Below are 17,346 nucleotides of genomic sequence, written 5' to 3' on the forward strand. Positions count from 1 at the left end.
TCTGCTGTGATAAGCCAACACCTATCAGGTGTGATGCAGTCTGTACTGATTTCACCTGGCTTCGTGACGGCTCGCCCTTGCAGGAATCTCTGCTGGTGAGGAGGAGGAAGGAGTCCAACGACTGGCTCCATGCATATTTCATGAAGGTATTCCAGTTTTAGGGTAATTCTTCTGTGGCTTGAGTAAGGCTAATGACAAGCAGCCAAGACTTACACTCCATATCAAATGTGATTGCTGTAGTTTTAAATAATTTATCAGTGTAGTAGCTTATTAATTGTCCCCCTGCAGAGGCTTTTACTGACTTGTATAAATGACACAGCATGAAGAGTTGTGAGTTATCTATCCGAAAAGCCCATGTAATGCGTTATTGAAGGTCTCCACTTAACTTAAGGCTGATGGCAGGCCTGTGAGCTGTAACATTTACTGTGTAAATGCACACACAGACGTTAGGCAGAGAGTGCATGAAAAAAAAGATGACTAGTAATTTATTGAAGTTTAAAAAACAGGGAAAAAAACATTACAGTTTATGCAACTACATTAAAACAGACCATGAATATATCATGTCAAATTGGCAGTGATCATTTTCTGACTGATGGAATTTCAGCCTGAAAACACAGGCTGATCACAACACGCACACACACAATATATAGTTCCTTAGTTATTGTAACTGAGTTCACATTGAAATTGACAGAACAGAATTTTTTATGCATGCATATATTTATTGATTAAAAATTGACTTGAAGGAATGAATCAATGCATTTGTGCATAATGTGTCAAATCAATATTAGCTTAGAAGAAGCATGAATTTTACCAGGTGATGCTCATTTCGTAATTCACTATCACAGGCCCTCAAAAAGCAAAAAGGGCGTTACAATTGAACCAGCCGATTCTTGAACTTAAAGTAAGCATTATTTTAATTTTCAGTTCAAATTTAGATTCTTTCCATAATTCATTAATTTGGTGATGCAAATGCCATAGAATAGTGCAAATTACCCACCAGTTTCATCTCTAAACATTTGTTTTAATTTTCATAGAACAAAAAACATATATATATGTATATATAAACTGTACTGATTAACTGAATATCAAAAAATGGGAAATACATTTTTAAATGGTTTCTTTTCACATTGAACAGATGTTGTTTTTTACATTTTGACTCAGTAAACTCAGTTCCTGCTGTTGTTTCTGTGACTCATGAACAAGCTATACGACTTGTGATGTTACAGTAATAGCTACAGTATACTCAGTTAAATGTAAGCATGCTTTATTTACAGCATTTCATATGTTTTGCGCTCATCCAGCCAAAGGACCGATGAGCGTGTGTGATAGCAAAGTGTCCACTGTCTGTCCATCTCACCAGAGTTCACAAGAATTGTTGCTACTTCCACTGTATTTGTCAGAATATACTCAAACGTGCAGTGCACACAATGATCCCCTAGTTGGTCTTCACTCAAAGTGTAATCAAGGTCAACGTCATTTTTATAATTTTACAGGCACTTTCATTTTCACAATGTTGCTACTCCTCCTACATTATTGATCAGATTTTAGTGAAACAAGAGTAATTTGTCCTGGATGTGCCTGTGAGCTTTCTTGACTTCTTAAAGGATTTTAGAACATATAAACTGTGATGTATCATGACTCAACCATAGTATCATGACTATGTTTTTCTGTTTTCCACGAGACTCTGAAGGATTTGGCACCTCAATCGTGATGCTGTGGAAATGTGTTCATTGTGTTCTGCTTTGCCTGAGAGTATTGGTGGATTCCACTGTATTTCTATTGTTTATGAGTTGCCTAAAATAGATCAGCAGCTTGCAAATTAAATGTAAAACTCAAAAACGGTTGCTCATTGTTTCTAGTTTTCGACTGATACAACATTTACTTGAGGTCAAGTAACAACCGCTCAAGAACTAGTTTGGAAAATTGTCAGATTTGCTTTGTTGCCAATACTGAGAAGAAACTGACAATGCTCTTAACTTTTTACCTGCTGGAAATATTAACAAGTCACGTGCAAGACTTAAAAGCGCTTGGAGGTTTGTTTTGTTACCTTTGACAGGCCCCACACTGTAGCCTCATATAAAGGCGCCCTTTTTTATCCAAATTTGAGCAAGAAAGCAAATAAAATATTTTCCTAAATATTCCTTTAACACATGAACATATACTCAAATGTGCATGAAGGGCAAAACAAGCCTAACTTAGGTCACATAAGGCAACAGTGAAAAGTTGCACTGGGCTCTAATTCTTGTTGCATCTGCTGTAGTAGCTAAATATGGTGTTGTCTATCCACCTGCGGAACTTGGACACAGCAGTGTAGACTCCAGGAAACTGAGCATCAGCACAGCCTTTCCCCCAGGACACCACACCATAGACCCGGCCATCGCAAACAAGTGGACCCCCCGAGTCCCCCTGATACCGCAGGATGGAAGAAAACATTAGGGATGACATGTTAGGCTACGTGATCTTTACTGAAGTCTTTACTCATTACTCAACAAGAAACTTAAATATCTCTTTTTGATATTCTATGACTTGCTCTGTAGTTCTGTAGCCAGAGCCTTAAATATTTTTCTTGGGGTGTAGAGCAGTAGGGCTCTAGAGATGAATGAATAAATGAAGATGTAGAACAGTAATACAGAAAACAGGCTGATAACTTAAATAACACACGATATTTTAGACACTTACAATGTGCCTTGCAACTACATATATTCTGCAAATACGCTTTCTAAGAAAAGCTGAAGCCAAACTGACACAAGGTTAATTTTAGATTTTCTATAAAAAAATCAACAAGAAGGAGAGATTTATTGACAGCAAGAGCAATGGAGTCCTATGCCTGTATTTTTTATTGTCATATCAAACTTTACCAATGAATTAGTTTTCATACAACATACAGCTTTATTATGAGCTTTATTGTGTGCAGAAATTCAAATACATATGTATAATATGTGTTTTTCATTCTGTCCTTACCTTCATTGCCCATTTCTATAATTACAAAGTATCTACTTTCAGCTGCTTCCTTAGTCACAATGGGTCACCAAGCCCTGATGCCCTTCCTGATGACAAAGACAATCCCAAAGGCATTTCTTTTCCTCCCTGGGGATTTTTCACTTGCTAAGCGAATGTGTAAACTACTAAACTATGAAGCCATTTAAATATAACTAATATTTATTTTGAGGTACAAGCTTCAGATATCAGTCCCTTGTCTTGTGGAAGCAGCTAAGAGTTTGGGTTCAATGCATATACCATGGCCTGTTGCAGTAACTCACTCACTCGGTTATTCATAATGACTAATAACTTAAAGAATAACTAATAACTTAAGGAATGTGTGTAATTAAATGTGTGAGTTCTCTTGGCCTTAGTTTTTGTTACTTTCTTGCCTTACTCCCTAAAGCCATTCATAAAATGCTTCTTCTTTTTTTCCCCTTCTTTCTCTAAACAGTCAGAGAAAATATGCCAATTGTTTGGCATCAGAGGCAACAATCCCTTAATGTTATTACTGGGGTTCTCCCTCTAATCTTGTGGGTTGCTTTATGTTGAGCCATATGGTATACCTGTCATAGTGAACTGGTGTTACGTAAATAAAACTGAATTGAAAGCTGTTGTAAAACTGTTGCCATGTTCGTATCTTGAATTTAAATAAAGCAGAGATGCTCTTACCTGACAGGCATCTTTTCCACCAAGACTGTAACCAGCACACAGCATGTTTTCTGTGATGTTGCCACTGAATGACTCACTGCTGTTACATTTTTCTGTGGAGACAATGGGGAGCATTACAGTTCGGAGGGTGGAGGGGATCTGGCCTCCGCTGGGATTTGTGTATCCCCAGCCCGACACACGACACAGTCTGCCCTCTGCAATGGGGGCGCCCTGTCTGGGCAGTAGAGCGATGGAGACGTAGCTGTTCAGATAGAATGGAGCCCTCAGCTGAAGAGATTGTAGACAGTGTGATGAGTTAGACACAAATGAAGCAACATGTTTTAAATAAATAAAACTAAATAAAATAAAAAGAAACCAAATAAAATCAATGTATTATGTACCTTAATAAGCATAATATCACAGTTGTTTGTGATTTTGTTGTATGAAGGATGTGGCACCAAAATGTGGGGAAGGATTTCTTGCTCTGTGCCCTCATATATAGAAAGAGAGTAGTCTCCTCCAACAATCATCATATTTTTCACCCTGTAGATGAAAAAAAGATCAATTACATCTTCTGGGTCAAATGTCTGTAAAAGAAGATTTAAGATAAGATAATATAAACCTTTATTAGTCCCACACATGGGAAATTTGTTTTTATCACGGCAGAAACTGGACAATACAAAGTTAAGAGCAGCAAAAATTAAGAAAAACAACAGAATAGAATAAGATCAAATAGAATAAAGTACTATACAAAATAGAATAAAATACTATGTTGCATCAGAAAATTGCACTTGGTATTATTGCACATTAGGGAGACTAGGCGAAGGCTACCATGGCGTATTGGATATATGTGTGTGTGTGTGTCTGCACGTGTGTGGTCATCTGCAAAGTCTTTATTGCGGAGTCTGACAGCAGTGGGGAGGAAAGACCTGGGAAATCTCTCCGTCCCACATCGTGGGTGCCGCAGCCTGCCACTGAAGGAGCTGCTCAGTGCTGTCAGAGTCTCCTGCATGGGGTGGGAGATGTTGTCCAAAATGACAGCTTAGCCACCATTCTCCTGTCACACACCACCTCCACTGGGTCCAGAGGGCATCCTAGAACAGAGCTGGCCCTCCAGATCAGCCTGTTCAGTCTCTTCCTGTCCCCGGCAGAGATGCTGCCGCTCCAGCAGACCGCACTGTAAAAGATGGCTGAAGCCACCACAGAGTCATAGAAGGTCTTTAGGAGTGGGCCCTTCGCTTCAAAAGACCTGAGTCTCTGCAGCAGGTACAGTCTGCTCTGCCCTTTCCTGTAGAGAGCACTTGAATTGTGAGTCCAGTCCAGTTTATTGTTCAGATGTACACCAAGGTACCTGTAGCTGTCCACAGCCTCAATGTCCATGACTTGGATATTTAGTGGTTGCAGTGGAGGATGCTTGTGCCTGCGGAAGTCTGCCACCAGCTCCTTGGTTTTTCTAGTGTTGTTCTGGATGTAGTTCTGCTGGTACCAGTCCACACATGTGGGACTAATAAAGGTTATCTTATCTTATCAAATCCTTGGGTCACTTCAATGTACTCTTTGTCGTCCCCATCAGTGATTAGGCCAACTATTGCGAAGTCGTCAGAGAACATCTGTAGGAAGCACTGGGTGGAGTTGTGAGAGAAGTCTACAGTGTAGATGGTGAGGAAGAGCGGAGCCAGAACCATTCCCTGTGGGACACCCGCACTGCAGACGACCCTGTCCGACACACAGGCCTGAGTTCTCACATACTGTGGTCAGTCGGTGAGGTAGTCCAATATCCATGTAGTAAGGTGATGGTCCGCTCCTGAGTTATCCAGCTTGTCCTTCAGGACTGTGGGAAGAATGGTGTTGAAGCCACTGGAGAAATCAAAGAACATGATTCTCACAGTGCTCCCAGTGGTCTTCCCAGTGGTCTTCCCAGAGAGGGAAGAATGCAGGAGGTGAATGCCATAAGTCATCTAATGGGGTTTTTCTTTTTCTTCTGTTTATTTTTTTCTCATTTCCTCTGCATGCACTCTGAAAACCTTTATAGGTATATCAACAAAGGCAAGCTGATTTCTTTCATTTTTAAATGAAGTGTCAACTTTTTTTCTGTAAATAAGTCATAAATGCAACAGAAGCCTAAGGTCTGTAACTCTGATCTATGACACTGCCTTTTATCACAGGTATAAAAGACATTTTGGCTTGTCACATCATGAAAACCACACATATAAGCATAACAATGGACGACTGCTGAATCTTTTTCACCTACTCCAGTTTCAGCGTCAAGATACTTTACATGCTGGCTGCTCTTAAATAAAACAGAGCCATTGTTCCTTTTAATAGTAACAGTTGTGGTTTTACTACAGTGACAAATCCAGATCTTGGAGTTGGAAAAGACCTATTGAGTTTTATGCCTATGGGTTTACAATAACATAATAAGGGGAGGTGCACAGATGTATTTGTGTTAAAGCTGGCTTTGATCCATTTGGGTGTTTCCTCCTCAGCTGTGCCAGTAAACTAGCATGCGCAATCCAAGTCCCTGGAACATGGACACTTAACTGGAGTGTGGCCCTTTATTAGGGTTATTATTTACAGAGAGGCTTTTCCTGTTGCAGCGTGGTATATTATATGGAAACAAACAGTAATGACACCCTTTAGCTTGAAACTTATTCATTCTAAAAATGATAGCAAATAACGATATAACACCTTTTGCCAAATTGCGCAATCAGCAGTTAAATAACAACATGTAGTTGTGTTTTTTGGCTACAGTTCACAAATCCAAAACAGAGGTAAAGAAAATAAATGAGTAGATGATAACTGATTTAAAAAAAAAAAAACATGGTAAAGTCATGTTTTGTTGCATGTAACATGGAATAATTTTCCCAATGATATTAAACAGTCCCTACGTCCAACTTTATTCAAGTCTCAACAATTTCTTTTTCTTTTTATTCTTCCTTCTATAAATTTTAACTACTCCAAACATACACATCATACACAACATCTTTTTAGCTTTAGAAGTGATTTTTTTTCTTTGCAATACTTTAGTTTATTACATATTTTGTAGATTTTCTCTCTGTTTTGTTTTTTTAACTTTTTTTTAGTGTGTTTTTATTTGCATTTGTTTTATCGTTGCATTTTATTAATTTCTAAAGTAGTATTTCAAAGTCAAATCCAAGGAAGCCAGTTGATCTGCAAAATTATTTCCTAGAAAGCATAAACTTGGGCCATGTCATCAGAAGTGCATGGGGATCATTTACACAGCTCAACCAAGAGTACCAGAGGATGTAACAACTCTGTTAAATAAACATTATCTTTGGTCCAGGTTCATATTTGCATCATTCTTGTCAAACTGTTATGAAATCACTGACTTAGGGCTCCTCGTCCTGCCTACTGTAGGTTCTTTGCTGTTATTTTACTTGTTTCATTGGCAGATTTTTTTTACTTAATACAAGATATTTTAGCTTGAAATGAGTGAAAAAATCTGCCAATGAAACAAGTGAAAATTGTCTAGTTTTTTTCTAGTTTTAAGATTTACTGTCTTGAAACAAGTTCCTTTAGCTTACTGAAATGTTGCCCTTTAGCTGATTCTGTCTTATTTTAAGTGTAATGAGATGATTTTGACTAGAAATAAGACAAATACTCCTGGTAAGATTTTGAGTTTTTGCAGTGTGCTACCAAGACACTGTTACAGTAGTGTAATGAATGTGTGAATGAGTTTTTCTGTATCTACTTTAGACAGACATTTTTACTTTTATTTACTTTTTTCTATATTTTCAAGACAGCAATAGGCAGACTTTGTAACTGTCTTTATGTGGCTGAGGCCAGAGTCCATAAATTCATAAACTCTATAGATTTTTGACCTGGTTTGAGGATTTCAGTATCTGTTTTCTAGATTCTTTTTAGTCTTTTTTCCTTAGGCAAACGTCAATAGCTTTGCTTCGTCAGTGTTTTTTAAATTTTTACATTATTTATTTATTTTGCCCATTCGCTTGAAACTGCCAAATGTATTTTTATGGTCTCTTACACTTTGAGTTGCCTCTGTTGTGTGATATGTGCCTTCTATCTATAAAAAACATACTGATCTGTGAAGCTTTTTATCAAACTGCTGTAGGAAATCATAAGCCAAGACACACGGTAATGCAGAAAAAGCATTTGGCACCTTTGGTAGACTTTCATTCAGCTTTGTGTCTTCATACGCTGGGATTATCATATCTACAGGTAAAAACAAATGGTTTTCTGCAGGGTCAAGAAAAAGTATGAATGTTTTGAAAAAGTGAAACTTTTACATTCAGTTAGATTAAATGTATTCCCGTTGAATATAAAGAAAACAGAGGAATTAAAAAAAAAAAACCACACACACATTACAGAGATTTCCTGGCAACATTTTCAGGTTTCTGGTGAATTGTAACACTGGAAGTTGGGCAGTAAAGGTTTTCCTATGTTATTTCAAATTTAATTTGCTGACAGCAAATTCTAATGTCTCCTGTCTGAATTAGACAGTGTAAAACCCCATTTCCTGTTGCAGGAAATGTAATTTTTGAGGATGTTTGACAACAGATAGGAAGTTGGGAAAACATTGTGGTTGTATTTGGTAAAAAGACAAGAAAGCGCAGAGTTATATCTGTCCTTCTTTTGCTTATTCTTGTTAAGAATTATAGACAAGTGATGGTTGTACTTGTCATGTAAAACAGCAATTTCCAAGTGATACAGTTTGATTGTTTGTTTGTCCATCCATCCATTCGAAAAACCCAAAAAAGATTTTTTAAATTTGTCATTAATGAAGACATTTGCATTTCATTAAAATCTGGTTGCTAACATCAAATTGGGAGTCTGAGCTGCTTTTCTGCTGATATATAAATAATTAGCTGCTGTTAATGCAGTAAGGCTTTTTGAGATCAGTTGTAACTGTTTGTTGACTAACAGGGAAATAAGCGATACTGACATTTGGAAACTGTAATTTATCAGTTTGCTGATTTGCTGCTAAAACCTTAGAATTTGGAATGAGCACAGAACATTGTCTACAAATATTGCTTCCTTATCTTCAAACTGTTTGCAATCTAAATAAAGTATTCTGATCAGTCGTCATGATCTGTGTCAGATTTCAGTACAACAAAGCTCCATTGTTATGGTGCGCTTTTATCGTTGCCATTAGCTTTCTCTCAGTCAGGATAAGCCACAGATCTGACTGTATGATATGACTTGAAATTACTGGATTGAGAAGTCAAATTGAGGTTATCCTATATCAACAGGCCTTTTCTTCCTTACAAAAAGTTTAATCTGAACACAAAGACATGGGGTTTTCTGTGACGTGTGATTGATTTTAAAACTTAATCAAGTTAACTTTGCCTTAAGTTATAGAACTGTTTTAATCCATAGGGGTAAATCGACAGGAGAAAATTAGCTCACCCGATGTTACAGTGTGCTGCTGTGACTACCCAGTGCTTATTAATCAAGAAACCCCCACAGAAGTGCTTTCGTTCCAATGTCTGTATCGACACAATGTACTTGATGGAATGTGGAACCGGTGCATATCCTCCCACTATACGTTCCTCTCCAACGTACTGACCTGCAACACACAAGCAATGACAAATTTCAGCTCAGATTAGATTTAGAGAAAGAAACACACAACAGTCCATAAGGCGTTGGTGTGAACCACACTGAGCTAACTCAGTTGTTCTTTTATTAGTACCTTTACAAGATCAGTGCAAACTATTCAGGTCATAAAGAAAACCACAGAGGATTTCACCGCACAGATGCTTTGTGGCTCAGCAGATCAATGAAAAGCAATCTCATCTCTGAAGTACTTTACACTGGCTTAAGTGAGGATAGATCTGACTGCCTGTTTGGTGTTTAACTCAATTTGGACCTGATCTGATTAGCTTATAAACAGAATCAACCCTCTAAAGGACACCTGGGCGAAACACAAATAGAAGGCCTGAACTAGCCCACAATCTATTTCAGTCTGCCTAAAGGAAAAGGAGAACACCATCAGTATGGACGTCTCCAAAATGCTGCCCACAACCACACTCAAGGATAAGCTGAGTATAGCTGATACTGGAGTAAAACTAATTCTAATTGGAAGCTGTGCTTGTTTGGGAATACTCTTTGGTGTTTACAATCCTTTTGCCCCTGAGTGAGCTGCTCAGTTTTATATTTTTTCGCTTCGTGTATTCGTGGCTTTAAATGCTGCTGAGGACACTGCAATCACATCTTTTCCCTTGGACCTTGAAGTTTTGAATAACGTGAGGAGAAATAAGCTTAAAAGAACTCACAGAAGCACTGTACAACGCACACACACACACACACAGATTTCAGCACTTACAGAATTTACAGAAAATTTTCCATCATGGATTGTAACTTAAAATTAAGTGTTTGTATTCTTGGTCAAGCTTGTTGGTTGTGTTAATGGGGCAGTGTATTAAATATATCTGAGATTAGTGAGCAGCCATTGTTTTCTGTATGACTTTATCAGTCTCTCTCATCAATGTGGAGAAAATTTCCCCCACTCTTCTTTTTTACAACATCGCTTTAGTTCATTGAACTGTGTGGGCAATTACTTTTGCACAGCTGTCTTAAGGTCCCACTAAAGGATCTCACTTGGGTTAAGGTCTGCACTTTGACTGGGCCATTGCTACACCTTGATTTTTGTTTTGTTTTTTTCCAGTTATTCTTTTGGAGACTTGCTGCTGTGCTCGAGATCATTGCCCTGTTGCATGACCCAGTTTCAATCAAGCGTTAGCTGTCGGACAGATGGCCTCATATTTAATGCTAATACTTTAGTATACAGTGGAGTTCATGGTTGACTCAGTGACTGCAAGGTACCCTGTAGCTACAAAACAAAACAAAAAAATCCATCAGCACACCATCATGGGTTTTTGCAGTCTGAACAGTGCGCTGTCAGATCTCTTCTTATTTATCATCTTAATCCCTATGGAAGCAGTAAGAGTATAGATATTTTTAAAACGTTTAAAACTGTCTTTTCCACATCATATTATTGCAGCATCATGTTATTATTAGTGTATGATGGATTTAAAAGCCACTTCGGCCTTCAAAATTGTCATTTGAATACTTAGGGGCAGTGTAGTGGTGCAGTTGTTAGCATTCTTTCCTCACAGCAAGAAAGCTCTGGGTTTGAAATGCACCACCTATGTTTTTCCTGTATCTGCATTCTCTCCACATACACATGGAGGTAGTGGGGTTAGGTTAACTCGTGATTCCAAATTGTCCGTAGGTGTGAGTGTGAGAGTGAATGGTTGTCTATCTCTGTTTGCCCTGCAACAGGCCGGCGACCTAGCCTTCCTCTTGCCTTATGGCATCTGGGATGGGCTCCAGACCCTGAACTGGATGAGCGCAAGAGAATGGAAGGATGGGTTTATAAGCAAAGCCAACTAAAGCCTTGTTGTGAACCCAAAGGTTCATGACAGAACAAGTCTAGACTATTCTTAGACATAGGATCATTTCTTTGAAAGCTTTTAATAATTAGTGCTTTGTGTGTTTTTCTGTTTAACTTCATTCAAAATTGATTTCAATAATGAGTCTCCAAATTGTCAGTGTGGTGTGGAGATATGTTACACTTTACCAGAAGATGAGCTAATTCCATAGTCTTATGAGAAGTGACACTTTGGTACCAAGTTAGTGTCTGAACTACCCCATCAGGGAAAGCTTTGATGCAACCTTTTTCACTGGAAAATATAATTTTGGCTAATAGATAATTGAAAGAGAAAAATGTGAATACCTAAAATATTTAAATTATATTGACTTTTGCAATTTTACAATCTTGAGCTACGACCCCATATTTTCTAAAATCTTGTCTAAGGCTCACAAAGCATCTATATGGCGAATATTTGAAAATTAAACAATGAAACGAAAATTGTAGATCCCAGTAACTGAGAGAACCTTTAGGCATGGAAATGCTTTTATCTAACCACAGGCTATAATTAGTAGCTGGGGTGGATCTCAACAACAAAATGGTAACTCTATAGGCTACAGTACACCCAGCAGTGACTGGGTGTGAGGTTAACACACATGTGGGTGTATCAGAAAGCATTATGCAAGATCATGGAAGTAAACATTTTAAGATTGGGTTTCTTTGAGTGTTTTGTCTCCTAAACTGTAACTAGAAATAAGAAAATTGAAAAGATTTAGAAGATAAGATTAAACAGTGATAGATTACTGTTTTTCTTTTTTTAAAGCTCAAGTCTAGGCAAGTCTTAAATCATTAAATCAAATGATATTTTAAGCTGCTTCTTCTCAAATCACAGTCCTGGTCAAGATCTTTATCAGAATCTCCTTTTTTGTTGTCTTTGTGACATAATTTCCAGGCACAAAGGCAGGTGTTGGCCACAATTACTTATTGTTATTTGTGTTGTTAGACTGAATCTATTGTTACTGAGGTTTCAAGTTCAATTCCTTTTCAAAAGCCCTTTGTCTCAGGAAGATGTTTTGCTTGTAGTGGGTAACAGTTTACATGCTAAAAGATGAAAGTATTTATAATGTAATAAGAACTGTTTAAATTTCATTAAAAATCTGAGTTTTAAATGAAACAATTACCTGTAAATAAGAACAGTTATTTTTAACAAGAAAGCAGTCATATGTCTTTTTTACTTTGAATTATTATCATCTTTAAAGATTAACTCAAATTAATGTGCACACTTATTTCTTCCTCTCCCTTCCACCCAGATGGAAATGGCTCTGAGTCATCATCAGAACTGCAAGTGCACAGCTAAAAGGGATATTTTAAAAATGATTGTATCCTAATGCTATATTTCATGCATTTGCAGCACATCCAAGAAGACACCCAGTCTATGAACTCCACACTTTTGTTTTAAGAGTGTTAGCCCATCACAATATCACAACTTTGACTTTGTTTGCTATGATCGTATTTTTGTGAACTTTAAATTGGAGAAAAAGAAGCTTACTCACAGTTTACAGCCAGGACTTCCAACAGTATACAAAACAATAAATATGGCTGGTCCATAGTAAGACAAAGGGAAGCACAGTCTACCTGCAGCGAGAGGCTTAACCTGTGTGCTACTTGTCTGATCTTAAGGGGAAGGCATCTCACCTGCACTCTCAGGTTTCTTATAGTTTCTGTTTCCGTTTCCATGGTCACCTCCTTGTCCTAGACCGATATATAATTGAAGCTCCACGACACAGGCGTTTGACTCACCTCTTCCATGACCCACAGAAACTCACCCAGTTTATTTTTGACATTTTAAGAACATGTGCTTGATCAGCTGCTGTGAGCCTGTTCAGTTTTAGTCATGTATTATTTAACAGCTACTCTGATGATTTAGCCCTGTCCGATATAGCATGCCATAATTCCACATGTGACTGAAGCTCCTAATGTGGCTCAGATTGGCTACTGTCATATTAAACGAGGAGAGATTCAGTATGCGTCTTTACCATTCATGAGAGTCTCCCTGCACTGATATCTCCCGAAAGGATTAATGAGGCTTTTGACCGAAGTTGAGCAGCATAAGCTTTCGTGTCAGACCAGGTCGAATAAGCACTGATGCTCAACATCTATCCTCAGGCTGGGTGTCATTAAAAATGGAGCACAGCTAAGCCTCGTCTCATCACAGTCACCATCCCTCTGTGGAGTTCCTGACCTTAGCTGGCTAATAGCCCTCTCTGTTGCCCTCATTGCTGCTGATAGCTAAAGTCCTGCTCTTGGTACATCTGTCCTCCCTTGAGTGCTGACCACTGCTTTTTTTCTGCATGACCGACTCCTCAGTCCACATGCTGCTGCCATGTTCATGGTTGCCACTTCCAGCTCTCACATTCATCTGACTGGCATTGGACTAAAATTACTTACCACAAGACTCTAATAAACAGACTTCCTCTTATTTTAAATCTATTCACTTACTATAAAATATGTCAGCTGACTTGAATTAAAGACTGGAGCTATTATACTTTTCCCGATTTTCTGTTACAGTGGTGGATGCTCATGTGAAACATGGTCAACATTTCAAACAAGAGATGAAATGCAAGTAATCCTCATGAATTAAAACCTCAATTTTCAGACAGCTCTAAAGAGCCACTTTCAGTCAATTATTTTATTTTTCTGTCTCTTTATGATGTCATGAGAAAGAGGATATCCTTAGTATGGTCATGTCAGACATACAGCTCTGGCAGATTTAAGTCTGCTGTTTAAACCTTTTGTTTGCAAGAGGCAGAGAATCAGAAGAAGGTTGACTTAAAGGGTAGGGAGTGAATGAAGGTTCTTCATCAAGGCCAAATATAAAATAAATAGGGGTTATCTTCAACTGTTAGTTATGCAAACCGATCTCAAGTCCAAGAACAAAAAAGAAATTGACAATAAGTGTAACTGTATCTATGAGACATTTAAAGGTTGTATTAAAATATAAGGAGAAGCTGAAATGCATACCAATGCATATGGATACATATACAATATAAATAATATACATACATCTACAATACATACGTCAAAACATAGCTATCGTGATAGAAAATACACCGATACTAATTTCAATATTATAATTAAACATGTCATGTTTCATGCTGGCTAATGCTTTGTTAGCATGTGCTATTTTTTTAGTTAGCTGTCATGTAACACCTTACAAAGGTTTATTGACGTAATTATGATTAGAGCTGTGTCATTGTGTTATCAATGTTCATAAACAACTTATAAACCCTTTATAGAGAATAGCAGACCACTACATGTTTTAATACACTGCTTAAAAATGTTATAATCTGATGTAAATCCTTTTTATATCAACAGTGTTTATTATATTATATATACATCTATTTTATTGTATTAATTAAACTTGATATATGTTTTTGTTTCCATATGTCAGTAGTTATGAAAAAGTAAAGCATTTGAACGTGACTTTCTCATAATTACTGACATGTTGCACTGATAACTGAGGTGTACAATTTCACTGACATATATTGTTGTTCAGTACTCAGACAGGTTGGCACTGAACCCTTATCAGTTTCAGTATCAGCATCAACATTTCTTGGTACCAGTAACTCAGTACTGGGATCTTGATTCAACCTTATGTAATCTATCTTTACTTAGAAATGTATTTAGCTCAATAGCTGTAACTTCTACTAGTAAACATCTACTTTAAAACACATACATATATTAACATATTTAACCTGCAATGAATAAAAAAAATACAAATACAAACACAATATTAACTTTTTAATCGCTCTACATAGATTTAGACTTTAGAGCTTTTATTGTCATTGTGCGGTTTCTTGCACAGCGAAATTGGGTAGCTGGTCCACAAAGGTGCAAAAGTAAAGAAAAACAATATATTTATACATATATGTGAGTAAACTATATACATGGTGTATGCATAGAAACATTGAAACAGAAACATTGTGGGGCTATATACAAGGGCAGTTATATAATATAAATAAATAAATAAGTGTGGAGGGACTATGGTCATTTAGAGTGGGGATGGTAATTCCACTGAGACCAAAATATTGCACATACCAAAAATGTTGCTCAGAACAAGGAAAGACATCATATTTTACTGCAATTTACAGATACAAAGAGACATCCAAAAATCAGCTACATTGGCATTTATTATAGATCTTAAATGGCAAGAAGCCAGGACTAGGTGGCCTCAGCTATTCGTCAATACATTTTGAATTTTGCACGTAAAGGTTAAGCCCCCAAAAACTAGTTTCAAAATCTAGGTTGCACTGAACTTGAGGCTTAAGTAAAGTGCAGTGAGGTGAACTACAGTGTTTGTACTTTGTTCTTTAGGCATGGCTTTGTTTATTTTATTAGTATTATTCCAAGAAAATGAAATAATGAATTATGCATTCTGCAGTATAGAAAGACTTTCACAAGAAATATAGTCCTTTTAATTAGATCCTTGACTACTAAACTATTTGCTGTGTTTATGCACAAAAAAGTTCAAGGACTTAGGTTTCTGTTGGGGCACAGTAGCGCTTTAGCTGTTTAGATGGAGTCTATAGGAGTAAAGAGGCAACGATGCAAATAATGAAGATAATAAACAGTTTCGCAAAGTGAGAGTGCTATCAAAGGTTGTTGTTCAACCAAATTATTATTATAACATGCATTACTCTAGTTAAAGACGTAAATCACTGACATATTAAAATTGTGTGTAACAGAAGCTGGAGGTGAGGTACAACAGACAGCCTGAGTATAGTCTAAGCCCCATTGTAATGGAAAGAACACGATGTACACTGTGTGCATAAGCTGACAAGCATCACTCTAGGGCTGAAAATCATAAAGAGCTTGTGTCCAGTGGCCTTACACTATAAAACTCTGACAGAGCTGAAAGGGGCAAGCAACAGAGAAGAAATCTTAAGAAGTTGTTAGGGTTGAAAAATTATTAATTGTTTATAAAATTATTAAATAAAGCTGTTTTATTATCTTATTCATACACAATGCAAATGTGCTCATAAACGTGTTGGCGCTCCATGTTTTGATGATGAAAAGTTTCATCCAACGCTGTGACTGGGCTGAAATATTATTAGTGATGCTGAGTGCAGAGGGTTTTTTGCAGCATGCTTACACACACACACGATCATGGTTTGAATAGTCTCTGAGTCAGGAAGCCTGAACAAGATGTCCTGAACTGGGCCTTAGAATCAGCTGAAGAATAATGGATAATATAGATAATCAAGACCACGCAGGGGGTGTGTTGTGTGTCTGTCTAGCCATGATAATCTTTTTTACTGTCACAGTATATAATCTGTGCAGCCCGTCTCACGGTTATCCTTGGTGTGAGGTAGATTATCACACTGCGTTCCAGCACAGTAAACTTGTAATTTCAACTGCTGAAGTAAATTAAATCTTTCTAAAGGACAGATATTTCTCCTGAATTCCTTCTGAAAATTTTGAAGACGACAAAGTCTCTATGTGGTTATAATTAATATTCTGTTCATCCACTCTCTTTCGCTTATCCTTGGGAGGGAGTTTGATAGGTGGCTGGAGCCTATCCCAGCTACCGTAAGGCAAGAGGCGGGGTACATCCTGGACATCACCAGCCATTTAGAGGGCTAACACAGAGAGACAGACAGCCATTCACATTCACACCTATGAGTAATTTAGTCTAAGTGTCTTTGGACTATGGGAGGAAGTCAGAGTCTTCATAGAAAATAATACCAACCATTGTTTGTATTTTATCTCTATTAGTTTGCATTAACACAAACACCATAAAGCCAGAGTTTAGCAATATACTCTTAGCCAGTAAATTGTTTATCATTGTCTGTGATGTCCAGTTATTTCATTTAAATCTCAACTAATACATTTGGTAAATGGTAAATGGCCTGTATTTGTATAGCGCTTTACTAGTCCCTAAGGACCCCAAAGCGCTTTACAGATTCAGTCATCCACCCATTCAAACACACATTCACACACTGAAATTGAAACATTTGAAATTTTGAGATGTTTAAATAATATTCGGATTTTTTAGATGTTCATAAAATGAATCATAGGAACTGGAAGTGCTTCTGTCTTTTGTGTTTTTTAGTTTTGAAGTGAAGTTAATCTTGCCAGTGTGACTTTTCTAACTTTATTATTTTATATCCTACATAATCATGGAGGAAAAACATTATCAACATTTAATAGAGCAATAACTGTTGGAGATATTGTTGATCCTGTAGAGGCGTTGCCAACCTAAAAACTGCAAGTATAAAACTTGAGCTTAGAAATGGACATGGAACACCTTAGCTTTGTCAGGTTGTAGGTCAGTTTCATTGTAGGAGCGTGAGATGGTTACAGAA

The 17,346-nt window shown here is 37.3% G+C and overlaps 1 protein-coding gene across 1 annotated transcript; it reads right to left on the reverse strand.

The window, feature by feature from the left end:
- Positions 1–518: 518 nt before the first annotated feature.
- Positions 519–12,610, reverse strand: LOC100708497 (trypsin). The gene is made up of 5 exons (XM_019349305.2): positions 12,535–12,610; positions 9,019–9,178; positions 4,032–4,173; positions 3,652–3,918; positions 519–2,406 (listed from the first exon to the last, which is right to left on the reverse strand). The coding sequence occupies exons 1-5, from the start codon at positions 12,587–12,589 to the stop codon at positions 2,236–2,238; spliced, it is 795 nt and encodes a 264-aa protein (XP_019204850.1). The 5' UTR covers positions 12,590–12,610; the 3' UTR covers positions 519–2,235.
- Positions 12,611–17,346: the final 4,736 nt, after the last annotated feature.

This window comes from Oreochromis niloticus, linkage group LG20 (assembly GCF_001858045.2).
Source record: "Oreochromis niloticus isolate F11D_XX linkage group LG20, O_niloticus_UMD_NMBU, whole genome shotgun sequence".
NCBI classification, from domain to species: Eukaryota; Metazoa; Chordata; class Actinopteri; order Cichliformes; family Cichlidae; genus Oreochromis; species Oreochromis niloticus.